Source organism: Lygodium microphyllum, chromosome 8, assembly GCF_053477565.2.
Source record: "Lygodium microphyllum isolate KBCC chromosome 8, Lygodium_microphyllum_v1.1.10, whole genome shotgun sequence".
Lineage (NCBI taxonomy): Eukaryota > Viridiplantae > Streptophyta > Polypodiopsida > Schizaeales > Lygodiaceae > Lygodium > Lygodium microphyllum.
In genome coordinates, this window is record NC_141142.1 from 5794557 (window position 1) to 5810099 (window position 15543).

The following is a 15543-nucleotide window of genomic DNA, read 5'->3' on the forward strand; positions in this document are numbered from 1 at the left end:
GTATACAATCAAAGGGGGCTTCAATCAGATGCACATGGACACATTTTTTCACTTCCAAAGGGGGATGCTAAAGACATGGCCAAGGTCCCCAACCACCATCTCTTATGAAGTATTCCTGTACCCAGTTCATGAACTACAAGCATGGAGATTCAACTTTCCGAGTTCCAAATGTAAAAAAACTTACATATGCTAGGAATGTGTGAATTCTCTCCCTACAATGTTAAGAACCTATTGTTTGCAACCCTTCCTAAGGCACAAAATGTTTGATAGGTTGCACCTATGGACCTAGAAAATCATATAGCATTCCTCCATTTGAATTTTATCGAGAGATCTATTTCAGTGGCATAATAGTCAGAAAAGAACCAAGCAACAATGACTGCAGTCTGTGTAGGTTATAATGATCCAAGTGCAAACACCAGCTTTAAAGCTCGCTTTCAAAGTTCAAGTAGATAGCCGTTCCTTTTATTTACGCTATTCCATTCACATGTCGCAGAACATCTAAACTACTCATCAATTTGAGACCAATTATTGTTACATCTGTCAGGAAGAAAGCTTGACTTATAACAACATCCAGTGAATGATTCTACTGTCAAACAAAAATAGTCACCATTCAGAGTTGAACTCATTGGCAAAACTTGTAGGTGGCACTGCAAGAGACCAGACCTGTTAAATCATGTACTTTACATCAAAGATGAAGCAAGTTAGTATAAAGGCAACTTATTTGTGTGGAGCACAATGCAGTAGCAGCTTAAAACCCCTTCATACAGCCAATATCTAAAGAGGTCGTTGTTTAATGGTCCAGACATAATCAGCTATGGCAGCAACCACTAACCAAGCAGCATAAACAGGATGCAATAAGGCTAGTCAAACCATAGTTTCTGAGACTCCACAGTTGACACTAGCAATATCTCGCAAACCTTCTGTTGATAAAGCGGGACTACCTGGCATCAAAAACAGAATTCAAAAACAAGTCCCTTTTTCCAGGGGATACCATTGACCCAACACCAAACCCAACCCGGATCTTCATGGAACATTAGACAACTACACACTACAAATGCCCACCTTTTAACTCCACACTAAGCTGTGTTTTGTCAGAAAATTTGGCCTCACATTTGATGTAAAAACGAGGAGAGCCATAATTAAAGAATTAATCAGAAGCTACTATAAGGAATATATACATGCTAGCACATGGAAGCTTCACAACATGCTCCATCAATACGTCTTCAAGTACAACACTTGCAACGATACAAAAACCTTGCAATTATTGCATAGGGCTCTGAACATACTAAAACAGACAGTTGATTGCTCTACTGCAGCCTTCACTGCTCACCGGATGTCAACTGCCTGAAGCTGCAACAGTTGTTTGCGCTTGTGCCTTCAAATTTGAGGACATTGTCCGCAACTCTGCTGCTATGTCTGTAAAAGAAGGCCTGTCCTCTGGATCTGCTGACCAGCACCATTCCATCAGAGACTTCCATGAAGAATCACACCAGCTTGGAACTGGAGGACGTAATGTATTACTTGCGATTCCTCCTGACAGGTGAAAATCACTTCAGAAAATTTCCCAAACCCTAAGATGTAAGACTATTCTCTTAGTTCATTAACCCTTTCCCATGAAGCATACTGTGAAATTATTATACATCCATTATAAGACATATCTGTTTGAAAACCTGTCCTCGTGTATTACCAAGAAATTAATCTCATGTCTTTTGTACTTCATACTCTGTAGTCTTACTGATGGTGGAACCATAGTGCGTTTTTGCACAAAGTACTTAGTAGCCTTACCTATGATGGCACCATAGTGCATGTTTGCATAGGGCTCTTCCCCTGTAAGAAGCTCCCACATCACAATCCCAAATGAAAAAACATCAACCTGCAAATCGAAATAGAAGAGAAACTGAGCATATTAGGTTTCACCTTATTTGCTATACATGAATTCCTCTTTCAAATGTATAAATGCAATGTGCATGTCTGCTGCAAACATGTGCACGCGAATGTATATGTGTGTGTGGAACTGCTATGGAGAGTTACGTTTGGATATTTGATACTTTCAGGTTAATTTCCAAAATATGGATATAACCGTGTATATAGAAATGCACCAATGCAAAGAGTCAACTCCTAGATGTATGGGGTTATAGATAGGAAAGTGCATTCTGCTCGCAGGCTAGGAAGCTAGGGGGCACGAGCAGCTCTACAAGGCCTTAGTTTTTCAAGAGGAACTTAGAGGTGCTGTGCAGGTGATGCCCAATGATGAAGATGCATGATACATGTGGGTCAAGCTACATACAGGGAGACTATGTGACATCCTCATTGCACTGTGTTATTTTCCTCCCACAAACTCCAAGTTATGCTCCATGAAATGGGTCACACTTTGATGCATGTAGCGGACATCTTGAGATATGCTCGCATGGGAGATGTACTATTAGTGGGGGACTTCAATGCATGGACTGGGGACAGACATAGTAACTTTTACATGCATGAGGATGCCATGTTTAGAAAGATTGACATAGATAAGGTTGGCTTGCACAAAATGGACCAAGAACAGGGAGTGAGTACTTGTATGGCACACTTGCTAGCTTTACGGAGTACACATAGATTGGTCATTTTTAATGGTCTCTCATGCTGACCAGGATTAGACATCCTATGTGTTACAACCGTAACTGGGGGGCAAGTATGGACTACCTAATAGTATCACCATCGGTGACACCACATGTTAGGAGCTCTGAGATATCTAGGAGACCAATTGGCATTCCATGCCACAAGGCCACTTGCACCCGTCTATATAGAGAGACTATTTTGGGCACTAGGACACGTTGTCAAGCAAATACACTCTTCAAATGCCTCGTGTGGAAGAAGAAGTGAGACTTCTTTGCAAAAGTTGAGATAGAGATATACCAGCTATTCCAAGGGCATGGTTGCAAAAGAGTATGGAGGATAGTTCACAAGAGGCAAACCCCCCATACAAATCACATCGCCAGATGTTGGGTGTAAAGTCCCTTCGTCTCCATGTAAAAAGACTTATGGGTGGGAGCACACCCTTAATGTACCCTAACATATAAATACATTCTTTTATTCTTTGTGTACCATAACAAACGGTACACCTATCTCTGCATTCACTCTCTCTCTCTCTCAACTCGACTCTGCTCTTCAGCTAACGCCTTGATCTCGCACACCATTGTGCACTCACCCCTTCAAACTGGTATCAGAGCCCAAAGTGCACGCTTCCTGAGATCAAAGGCAGCTCGCAAACAGCTCGGGAGGCAAAACGTCAATCGAGCACCAAACAGTGTGACTCGCAATTGTTGAGTGTGTGGCCGTCAAGCGACACACTGACACAGGCACTCGACAAGACTTCTAGGTAACAGGGAACAACTCACAAGCACAAGGCAAGATCAAGGCAAGTCCAACATGGACCACAGCGACAGCGGGCAACACCAGCGAGGACCAGTGACAAGCAACGTCTACACGGAGTCGAGGCGTGACGGAGCCACGACGAGCACGTGACGAACAGGCGACGCGCATCAGACGGCAACTAGCAAGGTTCCAAGTCACGCAACGTGATGTGACTCCCAGGTCAATGGACCTCGTCTCATCATTCTTTTTGGACCACAAATTCGTTTTTCTTTTTCCTTAAAAAGTCTCTTGGAATTTCCCCTTGGCTCGATGGGGGTTCGCATGTGCAAGCACAGAGTTCAAATTTGTGCATATCTATGCCCAAAAATTTGGGCCTCTTCAAGTTGAGTGTTGCTCATGCAAAATTGAGGCATCTGTGTCAGAAATTGCAGACATTGTGCGCGTTTGAATTGGGGATTTCGCCAAATTTACTGAAATTTTGCTCATCCAAGTGAAATTTCTCAATATTGGACCCGTAAAATTTAGGGCTTTTGCTGTATTGGTGAAATTTTGTTCAGCTGAGTTAGATTGACTAACATTCGTGCACACTTGGACCTGGAAATTTTGGAGCTTTTGCAAATTTTTTTGAAATTTTACTAAATTTTTCCGTTTTATGCTCTCATAAACATGTATTAATGCAATTGGGACAGATTTCATAGTGAAATTTTTGGGGCTTTTGCTGAAATCTCTGGATTTTGGCAAAGTTAATGCATGAAATGCACTTTGGGAATATTGCTGAAGCAATCTTGTGGTTATAAGCAGAGTGATTTGAGCATTTTTATCTCCCGCTTGTGCGATTTTGGAGAAATTGCAAAGATTTCTTGGTGTTTTGGGAATCAGAAGATGATACGAGCACATACGTATGCAGTACACTTGCTGGACAACTCCCATTGAGTTAATGTATTGCTGTTTATTCATGGTGCAATAGTCTTAGTGATCATTTGCAGATCCAGGATTAGTGTAAATGTATTTTTGGTGATATTGCTGAAGTGGGAGTTACCTGGCAGTGGTGTATGCATTTAATGTATGCTGAAATTGCAGTCATACTGCTGAAAGTCATTCTTTCTATTGTTGTACATGTACTTGGATTGAATCTTGCTATTATTTGCTGAAAAATTGGGCTGAAATCAGCTCAATATTCGGCTCATTTTTTGCTGTCATAAATTGCAACATTGAATTTCTGGTTTATTGCTGAAAAATGGCTGCAAATGCTTCTAGCAGCAGTGACACTAGATCCCTCTTTGAAATCAAGAGGTTTGATGGCACTGGCTTTGACTTTTGGAAGGATAGGATACAAGGCATTTTGTTTCTCAAGGACTATGAAGATGCTCTCTTGAAGACTAAGCCTGCAGCTATGACAGATGTGGATTGGGCTAGACTTAATAAGAAGGCCATTGCATACATTAAGATGGCCGTGTCTGATGATGTACTTACAGACATCAAGAGTCTTGACACAAGTTAAGCTATATGGAAAAAGCTTAAGGACACTTATGGAAATACAACTCCTGTGAATCAAGTGCATCTTATGCGTAAACTTGTGAACATGGAGTTGGATGAGTCTAAGCCAGCATCTGCACATTTGAGTGCTTTCACAAGGGTTTTGAGTCAGTTGTAAGACTCTGGTTTGGCGGCTTTCGATGATAAATTAAAAGCTATTTTCTTATTGATGACTTTGCTTGACAGCTGGGAATCTTTGGTTGTGTCACTTAATAATAATCCTGCTTTGACTTCTGATGGTGTAAGAGGTTCAACCCTTAATGAAGAAATCAGAAGAAAATCTAGTGGTGAAAGCAATGGCTCAACTCACCAATGTAAGCGGCAAGTCAGAAAAGAGAGGTAATGCAGCCAATAAAGGGAAAAGCAAAAGCAAAAGCAAGGGCAAACAGCAAGATGTCACGTGCTATCAATGTGGGTGTAAAGGGCATAAAAAGCCCAATTGCCAGTACTTCAAGAAAGAGCAAGAAAGAAAGAAACAGCAGGCTAAGAAACAAAAGGATGATAAGAAAGATAGAGACAGCTTTTCCTCAAAAGAAGTTGCAAAGGCAAATGTTGCATCTAGTGTGGTCATTGAAGAGCTTCCTAACACTGAAGAGATACTTGTTGTAGCCTCATGTAATGATGCAGATATTATGGCAATAACAGGTGATATGCACATCACCAAAAAGGAGGTAATTGATGCTTACTTTCAGCTCATAATGGACTGTCACAATCATGGATAGTGGACGGCGGTGCCTCTTTTCATGTTACTCCCTCTTTGGAGTCATTTTCTGAATACACTGAAGGTTGCATAGGCAAGGTTTACTTGGGTTATAACTATGCATGTGAGATAGAGGGTGTTGGCACCATTCACTCGGCTCTTGAATGGTCAAGAGCTGATTTTGTAGGATGTCAAATTTGTACCTGGCATAAAGAAGAGTCTACTATCAGTTGAGCAGCTTGATGCTAAAGGGTATTTTACTACATTTGGTGGTGGATCTTGGAAGGTCCATAAGGGCTCTATGCTGATTGTTAAAGGCAGCAAAAGGGAAACTTTATATTATTTGCATTGTAAAGCATTACCTAGCAAGTTCTTGGCTACGACTGAAGTCCATTCACAGATGGATCTTTGGCACAAAAGACTTGGTCATATGAGCCAGAAAGGCCTTCAGGTTCTCTCCTCTTTAGGGGGATTTGATGTAAAAGGCTCTGGTCTCGAATTTTGTAATGATTGCTTATATGGAAAATAAGTGAAGTCTCTTTATTACTTTGGTGTCGTTAAAAAGTCTAATGCTCTTGACCTAGTACACTCTGATGTGTGCACTATGCCTGTTAATTCATATGGGGATGCACGGTACATTGTTACTTTCATTGATGATTTCAATAGAAAGTCATGGGTGTATGTACTTAAGAGCAAAAAGAAAGTGTTGGATTCTTTAAAAAAGTTTCATGCTTATGTTACCACACAAAAAGGGCTTAAGTTGAAAGCCATAAAAACACATAATGGAGGTGAGTATGTCTCAAAAGAATTTAACAAGTTTTGTCAGATGCTTAGATGCATACTGTCCGCAGCTAATCTCCTCTAGCAGTTTTGGGGAGAGGCTCTTAAAACTGCAATTCATGTATACAATCGTTTTCCCAATCATGCATTGGAAAATGGCATTCATGAAGAGGTTTGGTCTGGCAAACCTGCTTCATATGATCATTTGTGTGACTTTGGCTGTGATGCCTTTGTGCATGTACCTATAGAACAGAGGACCAAACTAGACATGAAATCCATCAAGGGCATCTTCATGGGATATGAAGATGAGGGAGGGATGGGTTATAGAGTTTGGCTTCCTCAGGACAAGAAGATAATACGTAGCCAAGATGTATTTAACGAGGCAAAGTTGTTGAAAAATGCTACACATGGTGATCTTGACAAAAAGAAGGTCAAATTTCAACATGAACAGCTAGCCATTCAACAGCCATTAGCTGAAAGTTTTGTCCCTTTTGATGCTGAAAATGAGCAGCAACCTATTATGATATAGCCAAAAGATCATGGACAACAAATAGATGCACTAGATGAAATAGGACAGCAAGAACATGCTGAAAACAGATTACAGCAGCAAGAAAATGCTGAAAATCGGCCACCTGGTGATGGTGTGCACATTCCTCAAGGTGTAGGCCCACTGCCTGATAATACAAATCATTGGGTAAGACGGTCTACACGTGTCAGAAGGCAACCACAGAGGTTTCGGCCATTTTTGGATTGCATTTTGTTGACTGATGAGGGTGAGCCTCTGACATTTAAAGAGGCACGGTCATGTGAAAACAAGAGAAAGTGGGAGCTTGCTATGCAGGAAGAGATGAAGTCTCTATATGCAAATAACAAATGGGAGCTTGTACCTTTGCCCAAGGATAGGAAAACTATTTCAAATAAATGGGTTTACAAAGTGAAATGTATTGATGGGAAGCCCAAGTACAAGGCACGACTGGTTGCTAAGGGAAGGGCTATACACAAAAGGAAGGCATAGACTTCCAGGAGATCTTTTCACCAGTGGTAAAGATGACTACGCTCCGTGTTTTGTTTGCTCTCACTGCATCCTTGGATTTAGAGTTGGATCAGATGGGTGTGAAGACTGCTTTTCTTCATGGTGACTTGGATGAAGAGCTGTACATGAAGCAAGCAAAAGGATTTACTATTCCATGAAAAGAGCATTTGGTTTGTAAGCTGAAACGCAGCTTATATGGGCTGAAACAAGCCCCTAGACAATGGTACAAAAAATTTGATACCTTTATGCTCAGCCAAGGATTTAAACGCAATCATGCAGATCACTGCTTATACACTAAAAAGGCTGATGATGGCAGCCTTATTGTGCTGGTTTTATATCTGGATGACATGCTCATTGCAAGACAGCATAAGAGTACTTTGAATGCTCGTAAAAGGCAGCTGAGTTCAGCCTTCTCTATGAAAGATTTGGGGGCAGCTTAACACATTTTGGGCATTGCATTAAAAGAGATAGAGGGCAGCGTTTGTTGTTTCTCTCACGGGACAAGTACATCAGCAAAGTACTTGGCAGGTTTAATATGGGTGATGCTAAGCCTCTTGGTGTGACTTTACCACCACATACAAAGCTTAGCAAAGCTGATTTCCCTAGAGATGATGCAGCTGCTAGTGCCATGAAGGGCATACCTTATGCATCAACTTGTGGATCTTTGATATTAGCAAAGCTGATTTCCCTAGAGATGATGCAGCTGCTAGTGCCATGAAGGGTATACCTTATGCATCAACTTGTGGATCTTTGATGTATGCCACGGTTGCAACTCACCCTGACATTCGTCATGCAATGGGAGTTGTTAGCAAATTTATGTCTAACCCTGGCAAGCCACATTGGAAAGCAATGAAATGTATCTTCAAATACTTGAAAGGTACACAAGAAAAGTGTATATGCTATGGAAAGGGTACACTAGAGTTACAGGGATTTTGTAATTCAAACATGGTAGGAGATCTTGATACCAGAAAATCTGCCAGTGGGTATGTTTTTACTTTGGCTAGTGAGGCTATCTCTTGGGTGTTCAAGATTGCAGAAAATTGTGGCACTAAGTACTACAGAAGCTGAATATATTTAACCCATTGAAGCTTCCAAGGAAGCTATTTGGCTTGGCCGTCTGGTCAAGGATTTTGGCCTTTCTTCACGTACTCCAATGCTTGGTTATGATAGCCAGAGTGCATTATGTCTGGCTAAGAATGCCATGTTCCATGCACGTACCAAACACATAGATGTTCGGTGTCACACTGACTAAGGTCAAAACCCAAGATAACCCTGCAGATGTTCTCACTAAGTCTCTTGTAAAGGCTCAGTATGAGCATTGCATTCGTTTAGCGGGAGTTGATTAGCTTAAAGGTACCACTTCGGGCCTTTAAGTGGGAGGTTGTTGGGTGTAAAGTCCCTTCGTCTCTGTGTAAATAGACTTACGGGTGTGAACACACCCTTAATGTACCCTAACATATAAATACATTCTTTTATTCTGTGTGTACCATAGCAAACGGTACACCTATCTCTGCATTCACTCTCTCTAACTCTCAACTCAACTCTGCTCTTCGGCTAACGCCTTGATCTCGCACACCATTACGCACTCACCCCTTCACCAGATGCTTGGCTTGACTAAGGGGGTCAGTTCTATGATGTGCCAAGACAACTTTTTTAATTCAGCCTTGAAATTTGCAATTTTTGCTTCTGAAGGTCCAATGAGCAGCATGTCATCTACACAAAGAATGATAATCAGCAAGTCCCCCACTACATTCTTAATGTATAGAGTGAGAGCAATTGGACTATTTTTGGACCCTTTGTTGGCCAAATATGCATCAATTTTAGAGTACAATGCATGAGGAGCCTGTTTGAGACCATAAAGAGCTTTGTTTAGCTTGCATATCATGTGCTCTTTCCCCTTAACCACAAACCTTCGAGGTTGTGACACATAAACATCCTCATGCAAATCCCCATTCAAGAGTATTGTCTTAATGTCCAACTGATGTACCTTCCGACACATCTCATCGTACTTGTACGGGATATAGGAGCAAAGGTCTCTTCATAATCTATGCCCTTCTTCTGTGCATAGCCTTTTGCTACTAACCATGCTTTATACATATCAATGGTACCATCAGCCTTGCATTTGAGTTTAAAAACCAATTTTGTGCCAATGGCCTTCTTGCCAAGTGGTAAATCCACAAGACCCCATGTAGAGTTAGTGGCAATAGAGTCTAAGTCATCATGCATGGCCTGCATCCAATGTACATCTTGTTGAGCTTGGTCCAAGAAAGTAGGCTCATCATCATCCAATAGTAAGCTCATAAATACATACTCATCACAATAATCATCATAATCATCTACTTCTATAAAACTAGCCAAATGGGCTCCCCCTACATCATGTGATGCATGTCTAGCAGTGCTTCTAGTGCGTTGAGCTAAAGAAGCATCCATTTTACTCTCCTGAGTGTTTGTAACAACTATCTCTGGACTATTTTTGCTGCATTTACAGCAGCCATTTCATGCTCTATTGTATCTTCCACTGCATGTGGCAAACCATCATCAATACCTTGTTGTTCAAGTGCATATGGTGCAACAACAGCTTGATGTATTATGTCTGTCCGTCCATTTACAGGAGGCACGGACTCCAAAGAAAGTGGCAAGAGACCCTCAAAGACATCACCAATGTCATGGGTGGTCGGCATTTGAAACTAATCATGTGAATATGTAACATCTTCAACAAATATGACATCCCTACTGATAAAAACTTTCTTTGTGCATGGGTCATACAAGTGATAGTCCTTGCTTTCCGAACTAAAGCCAGTAAATATGCATTTTACAGCCTTGTCATCAAGCTTCTCATGAAGCTCTTTCAGAACACGTGCATAGTCCATGCAACCAAACACCTGAAAACCTTGGGTTTCTTGCCATGCCCAACTTCAAATGGGGTGATCGTCATTAGTACCTTAATGGATGCACGATTCAACACATGATTTGCACACTGAAGGCCTTCTAATCAAAATTTATGAGGCAACCCTTGCTTTTGAGTATACAACAAGTCATCTCCATAAGGGTGCGATTCTTCCTTTTAGCAACACCATTTTGGTGAGGAGTCATTCTAATAGTGGCTTGATGCGTAATGCCATGATCAAGCAAATATGTCTCAAAAGCACGAGACATGTACTCACCCCCTCTATCCCTACGAAGTGTCTGCACTTTCAAGTTAGTTTCACCCTCAAACTTTGCAACATGGTGTTTAAAATGCATAAATACATCAGATTTTGCTTTCAACCCATACCCATGTATACCAAGAGTAGTCATCAATAAATGTAACAAAGTAAAGATGACCTCCAAGTACACATGTCCTCATGGGACCACAAACATTAGAGTGAATAAGCTACAATTTCCGAATAGCACGCACTGCACCTTCCTTTACGAAGGAAAATTTGTGCATCTTGCCTAAAATACATCCTCACATGCATGAGGAGGTGAAGTATCCATTGGGGGCAATGCATCTACCATATGACACCTTTGAAGGGTCATCAAACTCCCAAAACTCGTATGTCCAAAGCGGGCATGTTGTAGCTCCACATTCTGCATTGCAAGCAATAGAGTAGTGACGGCCATAGCATCATGAGACTGGGCATCACACGTATTCAACAAAAACAAACCCTTATACAAGGTTTCAAATAGCCTGAGTACATAATCCATCTCCCTATCTCCAACAATGCATTTATCATCCTCAAAGATGACCTGAAAGCCATGCTTGTTAAAAGCAGAGATAAATAACAAGTTCTTTCTAATGCCATGCACAAACAAGACATCTAGAAGCATGAAGTCAGAACCATCTGCAACAGTAATAGTTATTGTCCCAATGCCACAAACATCATAACTCTTCCTGACACGAGCTAAATGCAAAGAGGAAAACAAACACTTCCTAGAAGTGATGTGCTTTGAAGCTCCACTATCAAAATACCATATTTGCTGCGTTTCAACAAGCATTAAATTCTGAATAAGCCATTTAAGAATCATAACTGCAAGTCAGAAATGCATAGTCCTCCACAAAGCTGGCTGAAGCATCACCATTAGTAGATTTACGGGCTGATGTCTCTTGGATAGCCAAACCAGAGTTCTTTTTCTTCTCTTTGGCTAATCTCTTACGGCATTCATCAATGTAGTGACCTGGCTTCTTGCAATGATGACATTTCTGCTTCTTTTTAGACTTTTCTATGTCTTGGACAGCCTTATTTGTTGGTTGTCCAATATCACCTTTTGCTGATTTTTTGCATTTTGCTTGACTTTTCCTTTGCCTTTGAACTTGGAAAGCATAACTACATCTCCTAAACCCAATGCTACATTCTTCTAAGTTTGTTCCTCTTGCAACAAGAGGCCTTCCAACTCCACAAATATAAGGGGCTGCTGCTCCCCCCCTCCTCAAAGAAAACATCAAAGAATACAACTCTGAAAGAGAGTTCAATGTGATGTTTACCAATTCATCCACATTGACCAACTACTCATGCAAATCTTGTATGTGAGTAAGGTAATCTGTCATGCTATCACCCTCATCCATGTTCACATAGGCAAACTCTCTACAAAGATAAGATATTCTAGCCTCGTTACGTGCTGCAAATATATGTTCAAGTACAGTCCATGCTGATTTCAAGGTCTTACGAGACCGGATGAGTGGAATGATCGATCTTTTTACTGACAAGCTAATCAAAGCAAGTGCATGTGCATCTTTTGAGTCCTATCTCCTCTGATCCTTGGTAGAAGGGGAAGGAGAGACAGTAGCACCAACAGCCTATCCTCTAGCGTTATGCTGAGGTATTTGAGATGCAAGACCTCCTAGTCACCACAAATCACCTGTAACATAGTCCCACAAGTCCTTCACTACAAGAAGTGAGGACACCAAGGATGTTGCTCTAATCATTAGTCACCTGACATGCCATGCTGTCAGTAATGGACAAAAATCTGCAACCCAATAATTCTCTGTTGAATTATAGATTGTACTCCTCGGAGTACCAAAAATCCTCTCGGTATTATGCAACAAGTACCAACCTGTCACACAAATGCACTCAACCAAGAAATAACAGCAATTCATTGTTGTACCACACTTGCCTTGTAATGTGTGCCCTCAAAAGTACAAATTACAACAACTTAATGCCGATTCTTACCAAAATTAACTGAATTTTCCCAAAATCTTCTGCTCAATTTGATTGTAACAACAATTAAATATTGTTGTATTGTTTGTTTGCTGCCTTGAAATGCATGTTGGGCAAAAGCCCCAAATTTCTTCCTAAAATATCAAAGAAATTGAAGAAATTTGTACTTCTACAATAATGTCACCTCGAGGTGCGTACCAACAACGAACAATAGCTGGAATCTGCCTTATGATGCATGTTGGAGCCTGTAGGATAAAAAGCCCCAAATTTCTTGCACAAATGTGAATGAAATTGTGCAACGTCGGCGTTTCCAATGAAGATTCGCATTGTCGGTGTTTGCAATGAAGGTTCACACATAGGACTACAAATCAGGCAAAAGCCCCAAATTTTTTTGCGGGAATGCCAACAAAACTGTGAAATTTCTTCACATTGGTTGTATACTTGAACTCGAGAAGCAAAAATTGACAAAAGCTCCAAATTTTAGACGGCACAAGCTGAGATTTGAAAACCGATGGCCAAAATGGATAGGAAATTGCAGAAATTTTGAAAAACCCCCAAATCTGAAAATTAGGGTTTTTGCACTATTTAGGATTTGCAAAAAATTGCAAGCACAGCTCAGAATATGGTGGGCAGAGGTGAGAAAATAAGGGGCAGAGCTGAAAACAGCAGGAGCTCCTCCAAAACAGTAGCTCCTCCGGCCGCATACAGGATTGCGTGTAGGCCGAAAACAACAACAGCTTCTCCTCTTCCTCCTCAGGCTGAGAGCTAGCTGACAACAACACGACCTTAAGGCCAGGCAACACCAACTGACAGTGACTGAACAAAATCCACGCGTAGAAGCTGCTTTGATACCAAATGTTGGAAAATGACAGCCAGCTATAGAGGAGAGGAGAGAAAAGAGAAACAATGAGAGTGTTCTGAAGCAAAAGAGTAGAGTGTACTTGTTGAACTGAAAGAATGAGAATGAAAGGTACAAGATAGGTCTAAGATAAACCTAGCTCTAACTCAACTAGAGTTAACTGACTCTACTCTAACTCTAAGAGTGGTGACACAACTTATAAATTTAGTTGTGTTCACACTAAGAACTTAAAAAGAACTAAAGACTAAAACATTGGGCACTACCCATAGAATTAGCAAATTCTAACATTATCACGACAAATATTGTGAAGATTGATACAAATCATACATGGTTGCATCCCATAGAGCCCCTCGGTATGAAGATGGCATAGTATCACCATCATTTCCTACGTGTGTTAGCTGAGGGATTCATTGTCACGTCAGCATACATGGAAATCCACCTCACATGGGATATGCAATGTTATTGGACAGAGATGGACATTATCACACCAGCTCAAGATTGAGATAGAACGATATACACACATCTGAGGATACATGCATCTACCAATTATACCACCAGGAGATTGGGCCGCAAGAGAACACCCTGTCCTGTGCCTGATATCCTTACATCCAATACATTCAAGCCATCATCGCTCACCATCAAAGACGAGTACCTCCCCTTAGTGGACTCAATGTCTTGAACCAACCCATTACGCATTCTTGGCTCAAGGAGGGTACATTGTTCTAGAGAGTCACGTTGATCACGATGGGATCCTACAAGATAGTTGAAGGATCATCAAAATATCATTTTGTAAATGACGATAGCCTATACTTGCAATGGTCAGAGTTAGTTGTTTTTCACTATTCTTCTCCACTCGAGATGACATGGTCAAATGTACTCATTTCTTTGTCTCGTAGGCCCTTTGGGCTTTTTGGAGACATAGACATCTCTCTCACCTAACCCATCTGCCAACCCTTCTCGCTCCCTCCCTCAAGGAAACCATATCATCCCTAGTAAGAGCCTCACATACTTGATGATGCTCAACTGCCATGGAAGGAAACCTTGCAAACCATCGATATGCTATGCATGATAGGACAAGAATTTTAAAATAAAAGCATTATGGATAGTCCAATTGTGCCAACATCTGTAAAAGTTTCGAAGGTCAAAAACCACCAATACATGTGGTTGTGCAGACCTTGTAATTTGGGGTTTTCAATAACCCAGTCTGCAAATGCACAAAGCTTCTAGACACTAAACCCCAAACGCAAGACGAGAGAGACCAAATGCTCCAAGCAACCAAGCAAGCCAAAAACTAATCAGGAGAGATCTCCTCAATTATAATACAAAAAAGGAAAGAGCCATTTGAAATAGTACATCTCAAAAGGGATACAACAAGTGGGGAACCACTCACACATTCTAAAATGAAGAGCTCACATTTCAGAGAGCTTTTATCGAGCCATCCCACATATCACTATAAATTTCCACCAAGCTCTACCCTTGTCGAGATCCCATAAACAATTTCCTTGTCCATTAATCATGAATGATCCTTGATAATCAAATGACATATAATTTGTAAATACTCACTCTATGATCAATAGATTATAAATTGTTCAATCCCCCCAAGGGTGTTCCATGTCCATTAAGAAAAGGGTTGCCAAACAAGCAAAGGATCTTAAATTGTTACCCCTACATGGCGTACCCTCTAAGCATATGGAAGGTCGTTCTCATTGAATGGAATGACTACAAACTAGTGCTTGATGCACTAGACTAAGTCAACATTTCTAGAAGTAGCCAAAATTTCAATTGGCAAGAAATTGGCTGATGGATGATCTTTTGGGGGAACTAAGAGTATTTCTTAAGGACCACTTGCCAAGAGCAAATAAGATGAATCAACATTGAGAAGGATTTCAATCATGGTTGATCAGCATTAAGCACATGCCACCATGAGGCCTAAATTTGAGTGTTACCATGCCTAATACCCATGTCTTCCAAAAAAACATCTAGCAATAGCAACCCAAGGCTCATTTCCAATTCAGATGGCACTAACCAAAGTTCATTAGAGGACTCTCACAGGTGCCTCCATGTCTAAATTGCACTTACCCCCATTTAACTACGTATACTAGAAAATCCAAGTAATGTTGGAATGAATTAGAGCCTTTTTTCA

At 40.9% G+C, this 15543-nt stretch overlaps 1 protein-coding gene across 2 annotated transcripts in view; it reads right to left on the minus strand.

Moving 5' to 3' along the window:
• Nucleotides 1-1139: 1139 nt before the first annotated feature.
• LOC148031930 (RAF-like serine/threonine-protein kinase PRAF) overlaps nt 1140-15543 on the minus strand; it is a 65014-nt gene continuing 50610 nt past the window's right edge. For both annotated transcript variants that reach the window (XM_087682520.1, XM_087682519.1), the window contains exons 8-9: nt 1786-1873; nt 1140-1533 (exon numbers count right to left, since the gene is read on the minus strand). In XM_087682520.1, the coding sequence (XP_087538646.1) occupies nt 1337-1533; nt 1786-1873 (285 nt within the window). In that variant the 3' untranslated portion in view covers nt 1140-1336. The remainder of the gene's footprint in view (nt 1534-1785; nt 1874-15543) is intronic.